The 26,588-nt window shown below is 40.3% G+C and overlaps 1 protein-coding gene across 1 annotated transcript in view; it reads left to right on the top strand.

Annotated features, from left to right (window-relative positions):
- LOC117315127 overlaps window positions 1-26,588 on the top strand; it is a 34,340-nt gene that overhangs the window by 3,733 nt on the left and 4,019 nt on the right. The window contains exons 2-10 of the mRNA XM_033869271.1: window positions 4,079-4,110; window positions 4,417-4,458; window positions 6,540-6,575; window positions 8,487-8,519; window positions 23,975-24,007; window positions 24,918-24,947; window positions 25,234-25,245; window positions 25,582-25,617; window positions 25,965-26,009. Of these exons, the coding sequence (XP_033725162.1) occupies window positions 4,080-4,110; window positions 4,417-4,458; window positions 6,540-6,575; window positions 8,487-8,519; window positions 23,975-24,007; window positions 24,918-24,947; window positions 25,234-25,245; window positions 25,582-25,617; window positions 25,965-26,009 (298 nt within the window). The 5' untranslated portion in view covers window position 4,079. The remainder of the gene's footprint in view (window positions 1-4,078; window positions 4,111-4,416; window positions 4,459-6,539; window positions 6,576-8,486; window positions 8,520-23,974; window positions 24,008-24,917; window positions 24,948-25,233; window positions 25,246-25,581; window positions 25,618-25,964; window positions 26,010-26,588) is intronic.

Genomic DNA, 26,588 nt, shown 5'->3' with positions numbered 1-26,588 from the left:
TCCGTCAACATTTGCTTCAAATCGCTAGTCAAAATGTTCTTATTAGATTTTGACCAAATTTGGCCAGAAACATCCTTGGCAGAAGGGAAACAGATTTTGCATAAATGGTGACTGACCCCCGAGGGGCCAAAAGGGCGGGGGCCCAATAGGGGAAGTAGAGGTAATTCCTTTAAATCTCTACTAGTCATAAAGTTATGAATGGATTTGAACCCAATTTGGTCAGAAACATCTTTGGGGGAAGGGGAATAGGTTTTGCATAAATGGTGACTCTGACCCCGAAGGGGCCAAAGGGGCGGGGCCCAATAGGGGAAATATAGGTAATTCCTTTGAATCGCTATTAGTCATAAAGTTATGAATGGATTTGAACCCAATTTGGTCAGAAACATCCCTGAGCGAAGGGGAACAGATTTTACATAAATGGTGGCTCTGACCCCGGAGAGGTCAAAGGGACGGGGCCAATAGGGAAAATAGAGGTTATTCCTTTAAATCGCTACTCGTCATAAACTTATGAATGGATTTGAACCCAATTTGGTCAGAAACATCCTTGGGGGAAGGGGAACAGTTTTACATAAATGGTGGCTCTGAACCCGGAGGGGCCAATGGGGCGGGGCCCAATAGGAAAAATAGATGTAATTCCTTTAAATCTCTACTAGTCATAAAATGATGAATGCATGTTCTAAAAACAATTCTGTCTGGACTTTAACCATATATAGCATTGTAAGGGATTTACAAATAAAACAAATTGTATATTAACATCATTTTGACATTTGGTCTAATCCAACCAATTTCATTTCCCGGTAATCATTTTTGCTATTCATCTAGCTAGAAACTAATTTTAAGATTTTTTAGAGTGTAGTGTACTGTACATTTACAACACGAAACATCTCAGACACAAACAAACCACACACGAACGCATCGTGATTTTACTACACAAAAATGTATCCCATATTTCACAACACTTATCTGGAATACAGTAAGTACAAGATGTTAAGTCCAGCTTCAGTACATGTACCGTGCGACAACGCAGGTTCCATCAGGTAAAAGACACAATGGTATCGTGCATTTGTCCACTAATCCCCAACACTCCTCCACACTGTGCGCGCGGCGTTGGTAAACAGGTGACCACTCGGGGTTTGTTTCAACCGTGATGCAACATTGAGCGAGTGAAAGGAATTAGACCTCACCGCCGTGGCGTGGATAGGGAGACATAGCAACTGACTTGTACTGTATGTAAAATAAGGATATATTCTCGTTGAATTTTTCGCTTAGCCAGCTTCCGAACTGTTAGCGGTGTGGATACTTTCGCGCTGTCAATCATGCTGAAAAAATATTTATGCGCTGCGATCTTTATAACGAGTTTTTGAAATCAATTTTGTATATAACGAAATATAAACTGTAGTTCATAGAATGTGCATTTGTTTCAAATTAGTAGATGAATCTCAAAACACCTGACCGACCATGACAATACAACACGCAGAAACATGCATCTTGGATTTGGTTGTATTAAGTATGTTTGGTGTTAATATTCGCGCTTCAGAATTTCCACGTGCCAATTTATCACGTGTACGGATATTTTCGCGGAGGTTTAACGATCCCGAAAAAAGCGAACATTTCCACACCGCGAACATATCCACTTTAACTGTACCTGCTTCGGAGTGTTATAAAATGTCTTCATTGATTTGAAGACTGACTCTTTTGTCACGGTTGTCAGGTTAAACATGACCATAAGCAACATGATATGTTCAACGTGCCCTTTCCTGTCTTGTCATTCTGTGAGTTTTAGCGCACCTGGGCCAGATGACCAAAGTCAGCTTATGCCATACCGTGGCATCCATCGTCTGCTGTCCGTTCGTTCGTCTGTCAACAATTTAACAAAACCGACATCCTCATAATCACTGATTGCAATGTAACCTAAATTGACTTGTAACATCTCTAGGTGGTGGAGATTCAAAAGGCGAGAAATGTTGGGATGCCCCCAGAGAGCTGAAGGGCGGGGCTAAAATAGAAAAATTGGGTTAGATTGCTGTAAACGATCATGGGTCTTTTCCTTAGTCGTATTTTTGAAACTGTTGATTTTCCCACTCCATTGTTTTTTAGCATTGCATCCATCAATAGATCAATACAATTCTGTCAGAAAAATAGGGCCTCAAGTCTTCCCTTCCCTAAGGAACGTAGTTTCTTTGACATTCTTTGAAGCCATTGAGATCCCCACCCCATAACCATATATAGCATTGCTGGGCATCAAGAGATAAACACAGTCGTCATGTAAAAATAAAAAATAAAATAAAAAAGTTTCTTCACCGCAAGGGACTGTTTTTTATATATATTTATTCAAACAAAGAAGGAATTTTTAAAGTTCTTATGTCTAATTGAATATCAAACGTGTCCGGTTAATGATTTACACACATGACAACAGGGTTTCAACATATGTTCCTGTCTGTCCCTGGTTGTGTCCATTCATATTTAAATGTGATCAGGAAAACAATGAATGGCAATCTATGATTTTTATTTTCAAATCGCCCTGCGTCCGTGGTCCGTCATCCGTCCGTCCCTCCGTCCCTCCGTCCCTCCGTCCGTCCGTAAACAATTCTTGTTATCGCTATTTCTCAGAAAGTGCTGAAGGGATCTTTCCAAATTTCATATGTATGTTCCCATTGGTGCCTAGTTATGCATATTGCATTTTGAGACCAATCTGAAAACAACATGGCCGACAGGCAGCCATCTTGGATTTTGACAATTGACGATTGTTATCGCTATTTCTGAAAAAGTACTGTAGGGATCCATCTCAAATTTCATATGTAGGTTCCCCATGGTGCCTTGTTATGCATATTGCATTTTAAGACCAATTGGAAAACAACATGGCCGACAGGCAGCCATCTTGGATTTTGACAATTGAAGTTTGTTATCATTATTTCTCAGAAAGTACTGAAGGGATCTTTCTCAAATTACATTTGTAGGTTGGCCTTGGTCCAAAGTTAAGCATATTCTATTTTTGGACCAGTTAGAAAACAACATGGCCGACAGGCAGCCATCTTGGATTTTGATTATTGAAGTTTGTTATCGCTATTTCGCATAAAGTACTGAAGGGATCTTTCTCAAATTTCATATGTAGGTTCCCCTTGGTCCCTCGTATTGCATTTTGGGACCAGTTTGCCCTGAACACAACCTGGCAAACAAACATCCATTATCGCTAAATCTCAAATTTCTTACATAGCTATGATTCCCTTGTTTGAAAAGGTTTGGTTTGGTTTGGTTTATTTTGTTTAACGTCCTATTAACAGCTAAGGTCATTTAAGGACGGCCTCCCGTGCGTGCGACATGCATGCGTGTGGTGAGTGCGTATGTGTGCTTTTGGAGGCTGCGGTATGTTCGTGTTAAGTCTCCTTGTGATAGGCCGGAACTTTTGCCGATTTATAGTGCTACCTCACTGAAGCATACTGCCGAAGACACCCAGCAGCACACCCCACCCGGTCACATTATACTGACAACGGGCGAACCAGTCGTCCCACTCCAAATATGCTGAGCGCTAAGCAGGAGTAGCAACTACCATTTTTGAAGACTCTGGTATGGCTCGGCTAGGGGACAGAACCAAAAGCCTTCCTCGCAGCGGCGAACGCTCAACTAAAGGCTAAAAGTGAGGCATTGTCAAGGGAGACATTAGGAAGAATAAAGTTGTTCAGAAAGAAGAGAAAAGATAAGATCCCAAATTTAGTCGCCTCTTACGATCATGCAATGGGGGCAGCAGGTACAATTCTTACGCCCTACCTGCAGGGCAGGTTTGAAAAGTAGTGGAGGGATGTTTCTCAATTTACACAGATTAGTAAAATGAAGGGAAAAGTAGAGAGAAGATCAATCTGACATAGAACCTCTAAAGATCATTCAATGATGGGCGCCAAGATCCCTCTGGGATCTCTTGTTACAGTTGAAATTGGTTGCTATCGAAGAAACTGTGCTTGGATCTTTCCTATACTTCATATATAGATTATTCGTAATAATCGTGCCTATTACCTTGTAAAGAAATAATGCTTTGACACATACGACATATATTTGTGAATACTGTTTGCCTTTTTGTTTACAGAATGTCAGCAATCAAAGCAGCCACTTTATTTGGTAGGTATTATCACTATCAGTCACATGTATTAATCGTAAAATGATGGAGGAATAGTTATTTGTAAAGGACAGTACGAACACTAGTTGGCCGTTAGGGCTTAGGACAATTTACGGCTGTATGATGCAGTTTTGTAATCTTCATTCGACATTTTCATTATTTGCACATTAATATGCTAGTCATTTGTGTCTTCTACAATCAGATTATATTATTATCACATGTCAAAGGGGAAAACTCGACACTTAATATGTTGAATAAATCTGATACGATACGAGATATCACTGATTTTTTTTTTTTTTTTTTAACAGGAAATGCAGTATGGGAATGCATTCAGTCTTTCAACAGATTTCGTAAGTATGATAATGGTGTTTTTGTATAAGCAATACTATGACCTTGAACAATTATGGCCACTAACAGGATATTAACATAAAAGTTATTGCTCTGTTGAAGACTTATAAAACAAATTTAAAATTAGAAGCAGTAAATTTGTTGATAAAAGTTTGGCCTATAATGCACCTTTCCACAATCATTTGCGAACTGGACTCGATGTTTAGTTATTGTTGTACTATATACATGTATATCTCATTATTTTATCATCCACATGTACACATTACTCCATACATAAATACAAACTATGCTAGAAAATATATCAATGTTGTACACATCACTTATACACACATACAATATTTGTTAGGAAATATGTTAATGTTATAAACATCACTCCATACAATATTTGCTAGAAAATATAAATTGCAGATAACCTTTTAAATATTGAATTATTACACATACACAACAATCTAACACATTAAATATGCTAGAAAACATTTAAATCATTAGTGCACAACCCTGTATATACATGTATACTATATATATAATATCAATGGCAGAATAACCTTCCTATGTATATTTCACAGTCACACACACACACACAAACACACACACACACCCTCACACACACACACACACCCTCACACTCACACATACACCATCACACACACACACACAATCTAACATACTAGATATGATAGAAAACATCCAATATTTTAGTTTCAACATTACTTTGGAAAAGATACTAGCCACATACAAAAAAGGAGAGAAAACATAACAAAATCAAAGAAGAAAATGAAGTTTTTTAGTCATTTTAATCATTTATCTCAAAGTGTTTAATAAATACATTGTATTGACTGAAAGGTAGAGAAATAAAGACACGAATAGAGAAAGTGAATATAGTTTAAGAACATTTAGATCGGTTAGGATGAGTTTTTTTCGCAACAAGAATTAAATCGGCTTTGAGAAAGAGCTACAGATCAAATTAGAATCAGTGTCACTATACTTGCAACCGAGTACGTATACTACAATAGTACAAGGTCTTTTGAGTCAGTTGACTGTTAAGGCCCGCGACACTCTTGTTTTATTTTAGAGAATTTGATCCATAAATGAATCTAGACCATCTAGTAATGTTTGTACTTCACAGTCCCATCATAGGTGCGTTATAGTTTTTGGTTCAGAATTACGTAGTAGACAAGGAAGGGAGACAATGTATATCGATGTAAGTTTTAAGTATATCCTACTATTTCCCCTTGATCTGATATAATTTTCTAATCAAAGTCTGGAGCATTAGTTGGCAAAGGGTATCAAACATTGTATAAATGGAGGGTGTGGCTACCCTGGGGCTAGAAGGGTCGGGACCAATAGGGGAAATTGAGGTAAATCCATTAAATCCCTACTAGTTTTGAACAACTGAATTTATTTTGGTGAAATTTGGTCTGGAGCATCACAAGTTAAAGAACATTTTATGTTGTATAAGTGGAGGATGTGACACTGTTGGAATGGGACAAAGGGGGACCCAATAGGGAAATACAGCAAAATCGTTCAAGTTAAAGTTTGGTTTGGTTTGGTTTGGTTTGATTTTTTTAACGTCCTACTAACAGCTAAGGTCAAAAGTGAGTATCATCTGCGTATTGTGATAATAAAACCGGACGTCAGTTTTAATCTCAATACCTTATATATTTCCATTATTTCTTTATTTTGTAGCCGAAACTTCTACACTGAGAATAAATAGAATGTGAACAAAGCTTTTTAAGAATGTGATAAATTACTACATGTCCTGATTGATCGTAGCAAAATTTTGCGATAGAAACAAACAGAGGTTGTGACTTATCCGTGGCCGAAAGGGGAAAATATAGCAAAAACTTGACAACCCCTCTTTTTCTTAAAAAGGGTGACTGAATTGATTTGTAATATACGTTACATAAGAGTATTTTTCCATGATTAATGGAATATCAAGGAGAGCGACGAAGGCCCTTCGGGCCTCTTATTGAAAATAACTATAGGTATATACATATGGAGTTTGATTTTCCTCATTCAATCATTTCTGTTTTAAGGATTTACCAGTCATACTCGGTAATTGATTTCGCATTGCTTGTTTCAGTTATGACGCGATATCCTGAAGTAATAGCAGTAATAGGTAAGAAAACTATGTATAAAATAACCAATTAAGGTACAAATACACGGGACTTGTATTATGAAAAGGTTTATGTAGAAAAATATTAAATGTGCATGTTTACCTGTTGATAATGAAATTGTGTTCTATAAAAGTTCGTAATATAAATGACTTGCATACTTTAAAGGAAACTGTGTCAAAAACGATAAGTAAACTGATTATGTTTTCCTTATTTTGAATAATGAATTATCATGGTATTTGTAAGGTACCTGTGACAAAGTGATGTATTACCAAGGTATGTTGTAAAGGCTGACATGGACAGAGTTTGGTTTGGTTTATTTTGTTTAACGTCCTATTAACAGCTAAGGTAACCCGTGCGTGCGACATGCATGCGTATGTGTGTTTTGGGAGGCTATGGTATGTTTGTGTTAAGTCTCCTTGTGATAGGCCGAAACTTTTGCCGATTTATAGTGCTACCTCACTGAAGCATACTGCCGAAGACCCCCAGCAGGACACCCAACCCGATCACATTATACTAACAACGGGCGAACCAGTCGTCCCACTCCTAATATGCTGAGCGCTAAGCAGGAGTAGCAACTACCATTTTTAATCACTCTGGTATGTCTCGCCTTGGGGACAGAACCCAAAGCCTTCCTCACAGGGGCGAACGTTCAACTGAAGACCAAAAGTGGGGCATTGTCAAAGGAGACATTAGGAAGAAGAAAGTTGTTCAGAAAGAAGAGAAAAGATAAAATCCAATATTTAGTCGCCTTTTACGATCATGTAATGGGGGCATCAGGTACAATTCTTACGCCCTACCTGCAGGGCATACATGGAAAGAGTAGAATTATTGTGATCAGTTCTGTCCTTTATACGTTTACCTCCTTTTTATGACGCTTACAACATATCAATCAGCCCTCGTAAGTGCGTTCGAGTGTTCGGTTTTTGTTCAAAGAAACACTTTCGTCTAAGATGCAAGGGTAAATTACCGCTATTGGTTAACTTCTCTGTTTTGTATATGTTATACTGGTAAAACTATCACAAAGCCGGAATGAGCTTATTACAAGCCTTTTGAATAGTATTACATGCATTTTATAATATTTCCGTTGATCTCTAAATGTACAAGTGTAATGTTAGGAAATAAAACGGCCGATAGGCACAGAAAATTCTGCAGGAAAGTTCTAACAGTCGGAACAAGTAGCGAGGCACTTTAACGAACGTTATTGCAGACGACTTTGGATAGTAGGTCAAAGATCTGATTTATGTTAAAGGGATATCTTACACAAGATAGAACTTCAACGATATTTTTTTGATCGGCATATACATGTACTTGCGTTCTTAAATCTATGACCAAGTGCTTCAGTTCCGGATATGCTGATGTATATGCTGTCTATTTTGATATCGGCCGTGGACGTTCCTACTGAAAAGCTTTTGTCTTAACTGACCACAGGAAAGGTGTTTTACTGTTGACAATAGTGTTAAGAGCCTTAAAAGGGGTTTTCTTATGAAGAACAGTCAGAAGTTTCCAGCTCGTACGGAATACCCTTTAAAAAGTTTCCAGCTTGTACGGAATACCCTTTAAATCTTAAAGAGTGTTATCAATGTTCCTAAGGTAATAGGGTGGATGTGCGTGCTTCGATATGTAAACCAGCAGTATGCATAGATGTTTTCACTTTTTTATTTGCTTAAGATCAAATATTGTTTCGGAAAAATAAGAGTACGTATTTCAGATTTAAGAATATTTGCAAGTTGGTCTCGCAAGGTCCAGTATCTAATGAGTGCCTAAGATGAAATTTCCCTTGCCTAAATTACCTTGACATTCTTCAAAATCATACGAATCACATTTGTCAAATTCATATGTTAATACTAATAATCTGAAGAATCTATCTTCATTTTTAAGAATAGTTTGTCTACCTCTATCGATTTCTATTTCAGGTTCTATTGCAGTCATTTTGATCGTCAGCAAAGGTAAGACCTCAGTTTTCACAGCTGAAACCGTTACAGTTAACTTGGCTTTAACATGAAATATAAAACAACAATGTTACCACAACAACGATCTGCTCGGACTCTTGAACGTGTTTGAAAAATTGAAATGTTAAGGACACCAATAATATATAGTTTTTCCCATCCATATAATTTTATATTTTGGATTCAAGGCCATGTCGGAATTCCTAGAAATGAGAATGCTGATCAGGCTTGCTAAAGCAGCAGCTAACCTTCAGCAAAACAGTAGACTGCCATATTCTTATTGTAAGCCATTGATGTCGAAGCTGAATGAAATTGACAAGACCATTGGTCACAAAGGGTAAATTGCAGGATATTCGACATAAAATTGGCAAGTTTGGTAGAAGTAGAACGAGTCGTTGTTTTCTCCTACTTGCCAACACATATCACTCATAGCTATATTTTTCGAAGGGAAGATCCTCTCATTTGTCAGGCCTTCAATCACCCTTTTTACTGTCAAACATGTGTCACCTGAGACTGTCTAAGCGCCTTTTGTCAACAGTCATGAGTCCCTAAACAATTTACATTTTCGATTGATCAGAAACCTCTGAACCAATTTCAATGAGATTTTGCAGAAACCCCCCAAGGTTAACAAAAATTGTGAATGACATGGTCCCAAGCCCCCAGCGGATGAAGGGACAGGAAAAAAGGGGGCCGATTTCACTGAAATTTCAAGTCTTCTCCACAAGACACAAATAAAGATGAATCAAACACTCCTCATCAACTGAAGTGTCTTTAGATGTTTTACATTAATTTCCTGCCCCTTGAGTCCCATGTTTGTCCTTGTGTGTGGGGGGGGGGGGGGGGGGGGGAGGGGGGGGTAGAAATTACTAAAGTTTATGTAAATACATTTTTAGCTCACCTGGCCCGAAGGGCCGGTGAGCTTATGCCAAGGTGCAGCGTCCGTCGTCCGTCAACTTTTTCTTTAAATTGCTACTAGTCCTAAAGTATTAAAGGGATTTTCACAAAATTTGGTCAGAAACATCCTTGGGGGAAGGGGAACAGAGTTAGTATACATTTTTACTCTGAACCCCCAGGGACCTGAGGGGCGGGGCCAAATAGGGGAAATAGGGTTAACTCCTTTAAATCGCTACTAGTCATAAAGTTATGAATGAATTTGAACCAAATTTGGTCAGTAACATCCTTGGCAGAAGGTGAACAGAGTTTGTATAAATTTTTACTCTGAACCCCCAGGGGCCTGAGGGGTGGGGCCAAATAGGGGAAATAGGGTTACTCCTTTAAATCGCTACTAGTCATAAAGTTATGAATGAATTTGAACCAAATTTGGTCAGGAACATCCTTGGCAGAAGGGGAACAGAGTTTGTATAAATTTTTACTCTGTAACCCGCAGGGACCTGAGGGGCGGGGCCAAATAGGGGAAATAGGGTTACTCCTTTAAATCGCTACTAGTCATAAAGTTATGAATGAATTTGAACCAAATTTGGTCAGGAACATCCTTGGCAGAAAGGGAACAGAGTTTGTATAAATTTTTACTCTGAACCCCCAGGGACCTGAGGGGCGGGGCCAAATAGGAGAAATAGGGTTACTCCTTTAAATCGCTACTAGTCATAAAGTTATGAATGAATTTGAACCAAATTTGGTCAGGAACATCCTTGGCAGAAGGTGAACAGAGTTTGTATACATTTTTACTCTGAACCCCCAGGGGCCTGAGGGGCGGGGCCAAATAGGGGAAATAGGGTTACTCCTTTAAATCGCTACTAGTCATAAAGTTATGAATGAATTTGAACCAAATTTGGTCAGGAACATCCTTGGCAGAAGGGGAACAGAGTTTGTATAAATTTTTACTCTGTACCCCCAGGGACCTGAGGGGCGGGGCGAAATAGGGGAAATAGGGTTACTCCTTTAAATCGCTACTAGTCATAAAGTTATGAATGAATTTGAACCAAATTTGGTCAGGAACATCCTTGGCAGAAGGTGAACAGAGTTTGTATACATTTTTACTCTGAACCCCCAGGGGCCTGAGGGGCGGGGCCAAATAGGGGAAATAGGGTTACTCCTTTAAATCGCTACTAGTCATAAAGTTATGAATGAATTTGAACCAAATTTGGTCAGTACCATCCTTGGCAGAAGGTGAACTAGTTTGTATAAATTTTTACTCTGAACCCCCAGGGGCCTGAGGGGCGGGGCAAATTAGGGGAAATAGGGTTACTCCTTTAAATCGCTACTAGTCATAAAGTTATGAATGAATTTGAACCAAATTTGGTCAGGAACATTCTTGGCAGAAGGGGAACAGAGTTTGTATAAATTTTTACTCTGAACCCCCAGGGGACCTGAGGGGCGGGGCCAAATAGGGGAAATAGGGTTACTCCTTTAAATTGCTACTAGTCATAAAGTTATGAATGAATTTGAACGAAATTTGGTCAGGAACATCCTTGGCAGAAAGGGAACAGAGTTTGTATAAATTTTTACTCTGAACCCCCAGGGACCTGAGGGGCGGGGCCAAATAGGGAGAAATAGGGTTACTCCTTTAAATCGCTACTAGTCATAAAGTTATGAATGAATTTGAACCAAATTTGGTCAGGAACATCCTTGGCAGAAGGTGAACAGAGTTTGTATACATTTTTACTCTGAACCCCCAGGGGCCTGAGGGGCGGGGCCAAATAGGGGAAATAGGGTTACTCCTTTAAATCGCTACTAGTCATAAAGTTATGAATGAATTTGAACCAAATTTGGTCAGTAACATCCTTGGCAGAAGGTGAACATAGTTTGTATAAATTTTTACTCTGAACCCCCAGGGGCCTGAGGGGCGGGGCCAAATAGGGGAAATAGGGTTACTCCTTTAAATCGCTACTAGTCATAAAGTTATGAATAATTTGAACCAAATTTGGTCAGGAACATTCTTGGCAGAAGGGGAACAGAGTTTGTATAAATTTTTACTCTGAACCCCCAGGGACCTGAGGGGCGGGGCCAAATAGGGGAAATAGGGTTACTCCTTTAAATTGCTACTAGTCATAAAGTTATGAATGAATTTGAACGAAATTTGGTCAGGAACATTCTTGGCAGAAGGGGAACATAGTTTGTATAAATTTTCACTCTGAACCCCCAGGGGCCTGAGGGGCGGGGCCAAATAGGGGAAATAGGGTTACTCCTTTAAATCGCTACTAGTCATAAAGTTATGAATGAATTTGAACCAAATTTGGTCAGGAACATCCTTCGCAGAAGGGGAACAGAGTTTGTATAAATTTTTACTCTGAACCCCCAGGGACCTGAGGGGCGGGGCCAAATAGGGGAAATATGGTTACTCCTTTAAATTGCTACTAGTCATAAAGTTATGAATGAATTTGAACGAAATTTGGTCAGGAACATTCTTGGCAGAAGGGGAACATAGTTTGTATAAATTTTTACTTTGAACCCCCAGGGGCCTGAGGGGCGGGGCCAAATAGGGGAAATAGGGTTAATCCTTTAAATCGCTACTAGTCATAAAGTTGTTAATGAATTTGAACCAAATTTGGTCAGGAACATCATTGGGGAAGAGGAACAGAGTTTGTTTAAATCTTTATTCTCAACCCCCAGGGGCCTGAGGGGCGGGGCCAAATAGGGGAAATAGAGTTACTCCTTTAAATCGCTACTAGTCATAAAGTTGTTAATGAATTTGAACCAAATTTGGTCAGGAACATCCTTGAGGGGAGGGGGAACAGAGTTTATATGAATTTTTACTCTGTACCCCTAGGGGCCAAAGGGGCGGGGCCAAGTAGGGGAAATAGAGATTAGTCTTTTAATTGCTACTAGTCATAAAGCTTTAAATGGATTTTAAGCAAATATGGTCAGGAATATTCATTGGAGAAGGGGAACCGAGTTGGTATAAATTTTTACTCTGAACCCCCAGGGGCCTGAGGGGCGGGGCCAAATAGGGGAAATAGGGTTAATCCTTTAAATCGCTACTAGTCATAAAGTTGTTAATGAATTTGAACCAAATTTGGTCAGGAACATCATTGGGGGAAGAGGAACAGAGTTTGTTTAAATCTTTATTCTCAACCCCCAGGGCCCTGAGGGGCGGGGCCAAATAGGGGAAATAGAGTTACTCCTTTAAATCGCTACTAAACCTAAAGTATTGAATAGCTTTTCACCAAATTTGGTCAGGAACATCCTTGAGGGGAGGGGGAACAGAGTTTATACGAATTTTTACTCTGTACCCCTAGGGGCCTAAGGGGCGGGGCCAAATAGGGGAAATAGGGTTACTCCTTTAAATCGCTACTAGTCATAAAGTTATGAATGAATTTGAACCAAATTGGTCAGGAACATTCTTGGCAGAAGGGGAACAGAGTTTGTATAAATTTTTACTCTGAACCCCCAGGGGCCTGAGGGGCGGGGCCAAATAGGGGAAATAGGGTTACTCCTTTAAATCGCTATAGTCATAAAGTTATGAATGAATTTTGAACGAAATTTGGTCAGGAACATCCTTGGCAGAAGGGGGAACAGAGTTTGTATAAATTTTACTCTGAACCCCAGGGGCCTGAGGGGCGGGGCCAAATAGGGGAAATAGGTTACTCCTTTAAATCGCTACTAGTCATAAAGTTATGAATGAATTTGAACCAAATTTGGTCAGGGAACATCCTTGGCAGAAGGGAACAGAGTTTGTATAAATTTTTACTCTGAACCCCCAGGGGCCTGAGGGGCGGGGCCAATAGGGGAAATAGGTTACTCTTTAATCGCTACTAGTCATAAAGTTATGAATGAATTTGAACCAAATTTGGTCAGTAACATCCTTGGCAGAAGGTGAACATAGTTTGTATAAATTTTTACTCTGAACCCCCAGGGACCTGAGGGGCGGGGCCAAATAGGGTTACTCCTTTAAATTGCTACTAGTCATAAAGTTATGAATGAATTTGAACGAAATTTGGTCAGGAACATCCTTGGCAGAAAGGGAACAGAGTTTGTATAAATTTTTACTCTGAACCCCCAGGGACCTGAGGGGCGGGGCCAAATAGGGGAAATAGGGTTACTCCTTTAAATCGCTACTAGTCATAAAGTTATGAATGAATTTGAACCAAATTTGGTCAGGAACATCCTTGGCAGAAGGTGAACAGAGTTTGTATACATTTTTACTCTGAACCCCCAGGGGCCTGAGGGGCGGGGCCAAATAGGGGAAATAGGGTTAATCCTTTAAATCGCTACTAGTCATAAAGTTGTTAATGAATTTGAACCAAATTTGGTCAGGAACATCATTGGGGGAAGAGGAACAGAGTATAAAGTTGTTAATGAATTTGAACCAAATTTGGTCAGGAACATCCTTGGCAGAAGGGGAACAGAGTTTGTATAAATGTTTACTCTGAACCCCCAGGGACCTGAGGGGCGGGGCCAAATAGGGGAAATAGGGTTACTCCTTTAAATTGCTACTAGTCATAAAGTTATGAATGAATTTGAACGAAATTTGGTCAGGAACATTCTTGGCAGAAGGGGAACAGAGTTTGTATAAATTTTCACTTTGAACACCCAGGGGCCTGAGGGGCGGGGCCAAATAGGGGAAATAGGGTTAATCCTTTAAATCGCTACTTGTCCTAAAGTATTGAATAGCTTTTCACCAAATTTGGTCAGGAACATCCTTGAGGGGAGGGGGAACAGAGTTTATATGAATTTTTACTCTGTACCCCTAGGGGCCTAAGGGGCGGGGCCAAGTAGGGGAAATAGAGATTAGTCTTTTAATTGCTACTAGTCATAAAGCTTTAAATGGATTTTAAGCAAATATGGTCAGGAATATTCATTGGAGAAGGGGAACCGAGTTGGTATAAATTTTACTCTGAACCCCCAGGGGCCTGAGGGGCGGGGCCAAATAGGGGAAATAGGGTTAATCCTTTAAATCGCTACTAGTCATAAAGTTGTTAATGAATTTGAACCAAATTTGGTCAGGAACATCATTGGGGGAAGAGGAACAGAGTTTGTTTAAATCTTTATTCTCAACCCCCAGGGGCCTGAGGGGCGGGGCCAAATAGGGGAAATAGAGTTACTCCTTTAAATCGCTACTAGTCCTAAAGTATTGAATAGCTTTTCACCAAATTTGGTCAGGAACATCCTTGAGGGGAGGGGGAACAGAGTTTATATGAATTTTTACTCTGTACCCCTAGGGGCCTAAGGGGCGGGGCCAAGTAGGGGAAATAGAGATTAGTCTTTTAATTGCTACTAGTCATAAAGCTTTAAATGGATTTTAAGCAAATATGGTCAGGAATATTCATTGGAGAAGGGGAACCGAGTTGGTATAAATTTTTACTCTGAATCCCCAGGGGACTGAGGAGTGGGGTCCGAATAGGGGAAATAGGGTTAATCCTTTAAATCGCTATTAATTATTAAGTTACGAATAGATTTTAACTAAATTTGGTCAGGAACATCCAGAGAGGAAGGGGGGAAAGAGTTTGTATAAATATTGAGGGGCCTGAGGGGCGGCGCCAAATAGGGGAAATAGAGATTAGTCTTTAAATTGCTATTTGCCATAAAGTTTTTAAATGGATTTTAACCAAATTTGGTCAAGAACATCCTTGGGAGAAGGGGAACCGAGTTTGGATAAATTTTTACTCTGTACCCTCAGGGGCCTGAGGGGCGGGGCCAAATAGGGAAATAGGGGTTTATCCTTTAAATCGCTATTTTTCATAAAGTTATGAATGGATTTGAACCAAATTTGATCTGGAATATCCTTAGGGGAAGGGGGAAAGAGAGTTTATATAAATATTGACTCTGACCCCCACGGGGCCTGAAGGGAGGGGCCACATAGGGGAAATAGAGATTTGAGTTTTAAATGGATTTGAACCTAATTTCGTCAGAAACATCCATGGTGATGGGAGAACAGATTTTGCATAAATGGTTACTGTGACCCTCAATCCCATAACTATGTATAGTATCGCTGGGCATTAAGGGATAAACACAATTCTTATGTAAAAATAGGCCAAAGGGTTTTCCCCACCCTAAGGGACTTAGTTTCTTTAAACACCATTATGGTGTAAAAATAATCCATATGGTCTTTCAGAGAGTACATTTTTAGCTCACCTGGTCCGAAGGACCAAGGTGAGCTTATGCCATACCGTGGCGTCCGTCGTCTGTCGTCCGTCGTCCGTCGTCCGTCGTCTGTCGTCCGTCCGTCGTCCGTCCGTCCGTCTGTCAACAATTGACTTCTTCATAACCACTGATCAGAATTTGACCAAATTTGGTCAGAAGCATCCTTATGGGTAGGGGACTCAAAATTGTACAAATGATGGGGCTGACCCCTCAGGGGCCTGAGGGGCGGGGCCAAAAGGGGTCAATTTGGCTATATTGATATAAACGACTTCTTCTCTGAAACCGAGCAAAGGATATTGCTCCTATTTGTCTGGAAGCATCACTATGGGGTGGGGATTCAAAATTGTACAAATGATGGGACTGACCCCCTAGGGGCCTGAGGGGCGGGGCCAAAATGGGTCAATATAGCTTTATTGATATTAACAACTTCTTCTCTGAAACTAAGCAATGGATATCACTCATATTTGCCTGGTAGCAACCCCCTAGGGGAGGGATTCAAAATTGTACAAATGACAGGGTTGACCCCTGGGGACCTAAGAGGCGGGGCCAAAAGGGGTTATTTTGGCAGAATTTATATAAATAACTTTTTCTCTGCAACTAAACAATGGATATCTTTAATATGTGACTGGTAGCATTCCCTTTGGTTAAGAATTCAAAATTGTACAAATGATGGGGCCGACCCCCTTGAGGCTTGAGGGCTGGGCCAAAAAGGGTCAATTTGGCTAAATTGATATGAACAACTTCTCTGAAACAGCTCATATTTGACTATTAGCATCCTATTGGGGTAGGGATTCAAAATTGTATAAAGGAAGGAGCTGACCCCCAGGGGACAAAGGGCAGGGTCAAAAGGGGCCAATTGGTCTAAACAAGATCTTCTCTGAAACTAAGCAATGGATATCACTCACATTTGTGTGGTAGCATCCCTATGGGGTCGCGCCAAAAGTCAATTTCATTTTATGGATTAATGCACCATTTGGCATTTTTAGGTCATCTGACCCAAAGGGTCAGGATGACCTATAGTCATCGTGCTTCGTCCGTCGTCGTCCGCCGTCCGCCGTGCGCCGTCCGTAAACTTTTTCTTTCAAAACGCTACTCCTCCTTAACGCTTGGGTGGATTACTTCCAAATTTGGTTTGAAGCATCATTGGGGGAGGGCAATCATATTTTATATAAATGAGGCTGGTCTGACCCCTGGGGCCAGAAGGGCGGGGCCCCAAAAAGGGAACTTAGGTGAATATTGCTATAAAATCCTACTCCTTTACCCTTGGGTGGATTACAACTAAATTTGGTGTGAAACATCATTGGGGGAGGGCGGTCATATTTTATATAAATGAAGTTGGTGTGACCCCTGGGGCCTGAGGGGCGGGGCCCCAAAAGGGAACTTAGGTGAATATTGCTATAAAATCCTACTCCTCCTTTACCCTTTGGTGGATTACAACTAAATTTGGTGTGAAACATCATTGGGGGAGGGCGGTCATATTTTATATAAATGAAGTTGGTGTGACCCCTGGGGCCTGAGGGGCGGGGCCCCAAAAGGGGAACTTTGATGAAATTTTGCTATAAAATCCTACTCCTCCTTAACCCTTTAGTGGATTTCAACCAGATATGTTGTGAAACATCATTTGGGGAGGGCGGTCATATTTTATATAAATGAGGCTGGTGTGACCACTAGGGCCTGAGGGGCGGGGCCCCAAATGGGGAACTTTGATGAAATTTTGCTATAAAATCCTACTCCTCCTTAACCCTTTAGTGGATTTCAACCAGATATGTTGTGAAACATCATTTGGAGAGGGCGGTCATATTTTATATAAATGAGGCTAGTGTGACCCCTGGGGCCTGAGGGGTGGGGCCCCAAATGGGGAACTTTGATGAAATTTTGCTATAAAATCCTACTCCTCCTTAACCCTTTAGTAGATTTCAACCAGATATGTTGTGAAACATCATTGGGGGAGGGTGGTCATATTTTATATAAATGAGGCTGGTGTGGCCCCTGGGGCCAGAGGGGCGGGGCCCCAAAAGTGAACATCCTTTGGGAAGGGTGGTCATATTTTATATAAACGAGGCTAGTGTGACCCCTGGGGCCTGAGGGGCAGGGCCCCAAAAGGGGAACTTTGGTGAATATTTGCTGTTAAATCCTAATCCTCCCTAACCTTTTGGTGGATTACAACCAAATTTGATGTGAAACATAAGGTGACGGCAATCATATTTTTTAATGAGACAGGTTTGACCCCTGGGGAAAAAAAGATGGGGCAAAAGGAGCGCTTAGGTTAAACATTTCTTAAAAATGCAATTCCTCCTTAATGCCTGAATTGATTACAACCATATTTAGTATGAAACATCATTGGGGAAAGGCAATCCTACTTGATATAAATGAGTCTTGTCTGACCCATTGGGACAGAGGGGCATGCCCCAAAAATGGGAACTTAGCTAAAATTTTGCTTTATGATGCTGCTCTTCCTGGACAATATTTGACCCTGGTGAAAAGTGACCTTTACTCTAGTTATACCCCCCCCCCCCCCCCCCCCCCCCCCCCCCCAACGAAGTTAGGAAGGGGGGGGGGTATACTGGAATCACCCTGTCCGTCCGTCTGCCACAAAATTTGTCCGGATATGCATTTGCTCATTTCTTTATGGATTTCACTCAAATTTGATATATAGTTAGAAGACCATATGAACTTGTGTCCCTTGCATCGATTTTGCGATTTAGCCCTTTTTAACAGAGTTATGCCTCTTTTTCATACAAAATGTGTCATAATTTTGTCTGGCTATGCATTCACTTCGTTTTTGATCGATTTTCTTGAAACTTTATACAGAGTTGAAGGATGACATAAAGTTGTGTCTCCAGTAACGGCTTTTTCCGAATTCTTTTTTACAAGTTATGCCCCTTTTTGTAAAAAATGGTTACTGGCTTGTCCGGCTAGGCATTTGCTTCGTTTTCAATGGATATTGTTAAATTTTGGTATGTAGTTAGATGACCCTATGAGGCTTAGCTCTATGCAAAGATTTTGCCGAATTACAAGTTCAAATAGAGTTATTTATTTGCTTTGTTTTTAATGGATTTTACTAAAATTTGATATATAGTTAGAGGACTCTATGAGGCTGTGCTCTATGCAAGGATTTTGCCGAATTACCAGTTCTAATAAAGTTTTGCCCCCTTTAAAAAACGAGCAAAATATTGTCCGTCTACGCATACACTTAGTTTTGGATGGATTTTCTTGAAACTTTATACGTAGTTGAAGGACCACATTGAATTTTGCCGCCAGAAAAAGCTTTTTCCTATAAAACCCAGAGTTATGACGCTTTATGTAAGAAATGGTTACAATTTTGTCCCGCTATTGATTTATTTTGTTTTCAACAGATTTTCTTGAAACTTTTTACACAGTTGAACGACTGCATGCACCTGTGCCTCCATTAAATGCTTTTTCCAAAAACATGCTTTTTACATAGTTATGCCCCTTTCTTTGAAAAATGGTTATAATTTTGTCAAGTTATGCAGTTCCTCAGTTTTTACAAAATTGGTGTATTGTTAAAAGACCATACGGTGTTGTGATTTTCCCCAAGTAGTCATTTTAAATAAAGTATGCCCCTTTTTCATACAAAATGTGTCAAACTTGTGTCCGGCTATGCATTCACTTAGTTTTTGATGGATTTTCTTGAAACTTTATACAGAGTTGAAGGATTTGGTTTGGTTTATTTTGTTTAACGTCCTATTAACAGCTAAGGTCATTTAAGGACGGCCTCCCGTGCGTGCGACATGCATGCGTGTGGTGAGTGCGTATGTGTGTTTTAGGAGGCTGCGGTATGTTCGTGTTCAGTCTATTTGTGATAGGCCGGAACTTTTGCCGATTTATAGTGCTACCTCACTGAAGCATACTGCCGAAGACACCTAGCAGCACACCCCACCCGGTCACATTATACTGACAACGGGCAAACCAGTCGTCCTACTCCTAATTTGCTGAGCGCTAAGCAGGAGTAGCATCTACGATTTTTAATGACCCTGGTATGTTTCACGCAATTCCAAACAGGAACCAATTAGCGAGTACCACCGCCAGGGTGTTGTACGAACAATGTATTGCCCACTACAGCTTTCCTGCCCGAATTCATAGTGACCAGGGCAAAAATTTTGAAATGAAGATTATAAAAGAACTTTGCAAGATAACTGGAGTTGAGAAAAACCAGAACTACCCCTTACCATCCTATAGGCAATGGCATAGTCTAACGGTTCAAACCCTGTTGAAAATGTTAGGTAGTATGGAGGAAGAACAAAAGTCCAGTTGGAAATCCTATGTGGCTCCTCTTGTTCATGCATACAATGCAACAAAACATGAGACCACGGGGTATTTTCATCATTACCTAATGTTTGATTGGCACCGAAGACTTGGTGTAGATGCATTTCTTGGCATCTATACCAGTTCTGAGACTGTAGGGAGTCGTCAGAATTATGCCCAGAAGCTTAAGCGTCGGACAGACTTTGCCTACAAAGCTGCCTCGGCTGAAAGCGAAAGGAAGGGTAAACGGTACAAGGATAGGTATGATAGGGGGGGTTAGAGAAGCTAACTTGGTTAGTTATATACATGTATTGACAAAAGAGCTATGCTGTGCTTTTTAAGTTGTCCGGTCCGTCATTTTTACCTCACCTGGACCGAAGGTCCGGTGAGCTTATGTCATGGCGCAGCGTCCGTCGTCCGTCCGTCAACATTTGCTTCAGATCGCTACTAGTCAAAAAGTTCTAAATGGATTTTGACCAAATTTGACCAGAAACATCCTTGGCCGAAGGGGATAAGATTTTGCATAAATGGTGATTCTGACCCCCAAGGGGCCAAAGGGCCGGGGCCCAATAGGGGAATTAGAGATAATTCCTTTAAATCCCTACTAGTCAAAGTTATGAATGGATTTGAACCCAATTTAGTCAGGAACATCCTTCGGGGAAGGGGAACAGATTTTGCATAAATGGTGACTGACCCCCAAGGGGCAAAGGGGCAGGGGCCAATAGGGGAAATAGAGGTAATTCCTTTAAATCGCTACTAGTCATTGAGTTATGAATGGATTTGAACCCAATTTGGTCAGACACATCCTTGTGGAAAGCGGAACAGATTTTGCATTTAAATCGCTACTAGTCATAGAGTTATGAATGCATGTTGTAAACAAAGAGAGTCTGGACTTCGTTATTTCTTTAAAGCAGTTGGGATCCCCATACTTAAAGCATATAAAGCATTGTTTGAAGTTGACAAATAAAACGAATTGAACCATGGGCCTCTTGTTAGCTCACCTGGTCCGAAGGACCAAGGTGAGCTTATGCCATACCGTTGCGTCGTCCGTCCGTCAACAATTGACTTCTTCGTAACCATACGTCAGAATTCGACCAAATTTGGTCAGAAGCATCCCTATGGGGTGGGGACTTAAAATGGTACAAATGCTTGGGCTAACCCCAAAGGGGTCTGAGGGGCGGGGCCAAAAGGGTTCAATTGGCAATATTGATATAAACGACTTCTCTGAAACCAAGCTCATATTTGCCTGGTAGCATGACTATTGGGTGAGATTTAAAATTGTACAAATGGTGGGGCTGACCCCCTGGGGGCCTGAGGGGCAGGGCCAGAAGGGGTCAATATTGCTATATTGATATTAACGACTTCTTCTCTGAAACCAAGCAAAGGATATTGCTCATATTTGCCTGGTAGCATGACTATGGGATGGAGATTCAAAATTATACAAATGGTGGGGCTGACCCCCTGGGGGCCTGAGGGCCGGGGCCAAAAGGGGTCAATATAGCTAAATTGATATAAACGACTTCTTCTCTGAAACCAAACAATGGATATCGCTCATATTTGCCTGGTACCATCACTATGGGTTGGGGATTAAAACTTGTACAAATGATGGAGCTGACCCCCAGTGGCCTGAGGGGCATAGCCAGAAGGGGTCAATATAGCTATATTGATATTAACGACTTCTTCTTTGAAACCAAACAATGGATATCGCTCATATTTGCCTGGTAGCATCACTATGGGGTGCGGATTAAAAATTGTACAAATGATGGAGCTGGCCCCCAGTGGCCTGATGGGCGGGGCCAAATGTGGTCAATTGGGCAATATTGATATAAACGACTTCTTCTCTGAAACCAAGCAAAGGATATTGCTCATATTTGCCTGGTAGCATGACTATGGGATGGAGATTCAAAATTATACAAATGGTGGGGCTGACCCCCTGGGGGCCTGAGGGGCGGGGCCAAACCCTCAATATAACTATATTGATATTAACGACTTCTTCTCTGAAACCAAACAATGGATATTGCTCATATTTGCCTGGTAGCATCACTATGGGTTGGGGATTTAAACTTGTACAAATGATGGAGCTGACCCCCAGTGGCCTGATGGGCGGGGCCAAGTGTGGTCAATTGGGCAATATTGATATAAACGACTTCTTCTCTGAAACCAAGCAAAGGATATTGCTCATATTTGCCTGGTAGCATGACTATGGGATGGAGATTCACAATTATACAAATGGTGGGGCTGACCCCCTGGGTGCCTGAGGGGCGGGGCCAAACCCTCAATATAACTATATTGATATTAACGACTTCTCTGAAACCAAACAATGGATATCGCTCATATTTGCCTGGTAGCATCACTATGGGTTGGGGATTTAAACTTGTACAAATGATGGAGCTGACCCCCAGTGGCCTGATGGGCGGGGCCAAGTGTGGTCAATTGGGCAATATTGATATAAACGACTTCTCTGAAACCAAGCAAAGGATATTGCTCATATTTGCCTGGTAGCATGACTATGGGATGGAGATTCAAAATTATACAAATGGTGGGGCTGACCCCCTGAGGGGCGGGGCCAAAGGGGGTCAATATATCTATATTGATATTAACGACTTCTTCTCTGAAACCATACAATGGATATCGCTCATATTTGCCTGGTAGCATCACTATGGGTTGGGCATTAAAACTTGTACAAATGATGGAGCTGATCCCCAGGGGCCTGAGGGCCTGGGCCAAATGTGTTCAATTGGGCAATATTGCTATAAACGACTTCTTCTCTGAAACCAAGCAAAGGATATTGCTCATATGTGCCTGGTAGCATGACTATGGGGTAATTGTACAAATGGTGAGGTCGACCCCCCAGGGGCCTGAGGGGCGGGGTCAAAAGGGGTCAATTTGGCTAAATTGATATGAATTACCTGTCCACTGAAACCAAGCAATAAAGATTGCTCATATTTGACTCTGAGCATCCATAAGGGGTTGTGATTCGAAATTGTCAATACAGCAAAATGTGGTAAATTCGGCTGTATTGATATAAACGACTTCTCTGAAACCAAGCAATGGATATTGCTTATATTTGCCTGGTAGCATCACTATTGGGTGGGGATTCAAAATTGTACAAATGGTGAGGCTGACCCCCCGGGGGCCTGAGGGGCGGGGTCAAGATGGGTCAATTTGGCTGAATTGATATAAACAACTGAAACTAGGCAAGGGATATCGCTCATATTTGCCTGGTATCATCATTTTGGGTAGGGATTCAAAATTTTATAAAAGAAGTCAATTCCATTTCATGGATTAATGCATTTTTAATATTTTTACGTAAAAACCTCACGTACCCATATAAAATGCCTATGATATATTGACATAGCAAGACCAGTGACAAATATACTTAATCATCATTCTTGTTTCATATCTCATGAAATCAAGGTGAGCGATATAGGCCCTCTGGGCCTCTTGTTTAACTCACCACACCCATGCATATCGCACGCACGGGAGGCCGTCCTTAAATGACCTTAGCTGTTGATAGGAAGTTAGACAAATAAAACCAAACCAAACCACTCGAAGGACCAGTGAGATTATGCCATGGACAGCGTCTGTCGTCCTTGAACTTGACAACTAGTGCGCAGATTGCCACCACATTTTGTGTGGAGCATCATTAGTCGAAACAGACCAGTAAACGGTAGACCTGAGCACTGGGACAGGGCCAAACGGAGGAAATGCGTATCGAATTATTGGTTAAGCGATGGGTCCCCTTTCCCTGGGGCCTTAGAGAATAAGAAGACACGATAGGGGAAATATAGCAATTGCTTTGAAAAAAATTTATTTTAAAAGGGTTCTTCTAAAAAAAGGATTTGGTCTGAAACTCCTTAGGTTAAGGGGAACCAATTTTGTATAAATTGTGGCACTGGACCCCCATAGACCTGAGGGCCGGTGCCATATAGGGAAAATAAAGAAAATTCTTCAAAATCCTTCTGTAGAAATTTAGTGTTCCCTATATTTCTGCTGTATTGAAGGTTACCGATTCAGGTCCTCTTGTCCACATCCAAATTTGCTCTGGCGATCATATATCACTTTGTACACGCAGCTCGTAAGCGAGTAAATACCATAGTCTGTAAATCACAATTCAATGCTTGATGATTTTTTTTTCTTTTATTTAGTCGTGAACTTTCGACATTCCATGGATGGAAGAGGTAAGTATTGGAATCGCCGTATAGTTATCATTGGCTGTGAATAGGATAACGAGAAGGGAACTATTGTGATGATTTCTTTTAAATGATAACGTAAGTATAATTGGGTTTCTAAGAATAAGCGGGAAATGTTGATCTTTTAGGGACAGGAAGCACGAAAACAGACAAAAGTCGATTAGAATATATCACTTGAGACTTTTCAGACTGAAACCTACCATTGTTCCTTGTCTCCTGGATCTGAAGAATGGAGCAAAATGTGGCCACTTGATTCTAATTTCAACAGCCTTCTTCTGAATACTGTAAATCACTTATATTTTGCGAGTACTTAATTTCGCGAACTCGCCTCATTCGACTTATTCGCGAATACATAATTTCGCGAATTATGATCTCAAAATGACTTTAAATTTGCGAATGACGTTAACAGGTCGGCAATATTTCCATGTAGAGAGTGAAGTTTACAATGTAAATAAAGCTATCAGGTCCGTTCATATATAGTGTTTTGTGATATAAAAATACACTCTGATATAAGAATATATTTATCATTCTGTTATTACTTTAACGGCGATGTCTGTTCACCATCTAAAGATTACGGTATATTCAAAAGGACGCCACTTATTCTTGTCATTCTTATATAAATATTCGCGAGGGATTTAAATTCGCGTTTGACACTCGCGAATTACCGCGAAAATAAATGCCACGCGAAATATAAGTGATTTACAGTACAAAGATATGCTACAATTGTAGAATCAAGTCGATTGTGAACTATCACGTGTAAGGCTAAGAAATGCACCTGCTGGGCATATTACGTGATCTTATCGACAAGTTTTAGAATAGGGTATTGTTTCTTTTTTTAATCAACTGTCCAATTCCTAATGAATTTCTTGACAATAACGACGATATTACTGTTTTACAGGAAGAAGGAAAAAAATTCTAGGCAGAAAACGTAAGTTAATTTGGGAGTTCGCTCCATATATTCAGTTTTTTCCATTTGATTTTGAACGTATTTATTTCATATATTTCTAATTTCTATTTCGAAAATAATGAAGATTTAAACAATATATATATGTAACTATTTTATGTAATCGATAGTGTATGTATATATATCCGTTGTATCAAACGTTAATTCCGGCGACTGTCTGTTTAAAAAGGTGAATAACATTTTGTCGAAAACCACTGAAGTATACGATTATACGTGATTATGTCTGAGATGTTATTTCTTTGTCTTGTAGCCATGGACGATTGTAAGTATACTGACTATTGTTCGAAGACATTTCAACAACTCCATTTACAGCACCATTTCTTTAATGAGTGTTTGAAATTCGTTTTCCGTCTCACTTCCAACAATAACACCAAATAAAAGCATTTTTCTAAAAGCGCCAGGCTGGTCCGAGAAGTGTAAGCAAATTATGTCATCTTTCTTAAGTCCATTTGATGTATCCAACTGTTTGTAAACAGAAGTCGATATATATTGGCGGCTAGCTTGTGATAGTAACAATGATTATTCCTCTGATTCCTTCGGATCGTATAGAAATACTAATTGCAATCAGTTTGTGAATTTTTAAAATTATAATTCACAGACGACGCAGTTGTTGCAGAAATCAAGCGCTTCTTTGGTGAGTTAAAAAAAATTTAATTCAGTTCCCTGAATTAATTACTTTGTGGTCTGTTTATGTTATAGCAAACTTAATGACTTACGCAAATGATATCCTATAAACAGCGAATCCTTCTGGGGACTATAGCCAGTATACTTTCTGAGGTACATGTTGCAAAATAAAGTCGACATCGCGTCCTCACCACCACATAGAGCCACCTAATAACACACATTCAACAACCCCTCCCATGTAGCTTGCACACTACTAATGCCGTTCTTGAATGAGAAGAGCTTTATTATACCGTTAAACAATCCTCAACTAATGACAGACGCTATATATTATGAATTATTTTATTAATTGACTTTCAGACGACTCTAAAGCGGACGGGGTGACGAAAGAGGGAATTTCAAGGCGTAAGTATTCCTTAAACTATGTTATATACAAAATTGCAAGAAATAACTAGAATATTGATTATGGGCGGTAATGTTTCAATAAAAGTAGATGCAATGTATATATTTCAATGTTCTTATTTCGCTCACCCGGCCCAAAGGGCATTAGGTAAGCGTAAGCCATTCCGCAGCATCCGTTGTCTGTCAACATTTCGTTTAAATTGATGAATTTGGTCTGGGCATTATTAGAAGATTAAATATTTTATAAACGAAGGATGTAGCTCCCCTGGGAAGGGCGAGGCCCAATAGAGGAAATTTGATATGGACCGTTGTGCATATTGCGTTTTGAGACCAATCGGAAAACAACATGGCCGACAGGCAGCCATCTTGGATTTTGACAATTGAAGTTTGTTATCGCTATTTCTGAGAAAGTACTGAAGGGATCTTTCTCAAATTTCATATGAAGGTTCCCCTTGGTGCCTAGTTATGCATATTGCGTTTTGAGACCAATCGGAAAACAACATGGCCGACAGGCAGCCATCTTGGATTTTGACATTTGAAGTTTGTTATCACTATTTCTGAGAAAGTACTGAAGGGATCTTT

The sequence above is a fragment of the Pecten maximus genome, chromosome 17 (assembly GCF_902652985.1).
Source record: "Pecten maximus chromosome 17, xPecMax1.1, whole genome shotgun sequence".
NCBI classification, from domain to species: domain Eukaryota; kingdom Metazoa; phylum Mollusca; class Bivalvia; order Pectinida; family Pectinidae; genus Pecten; species Pecten maximus.
Note: the sequence above shows the minus strand (reverse complement) of the source record. Positions and strands in the feature narration are given on the sequence as shown.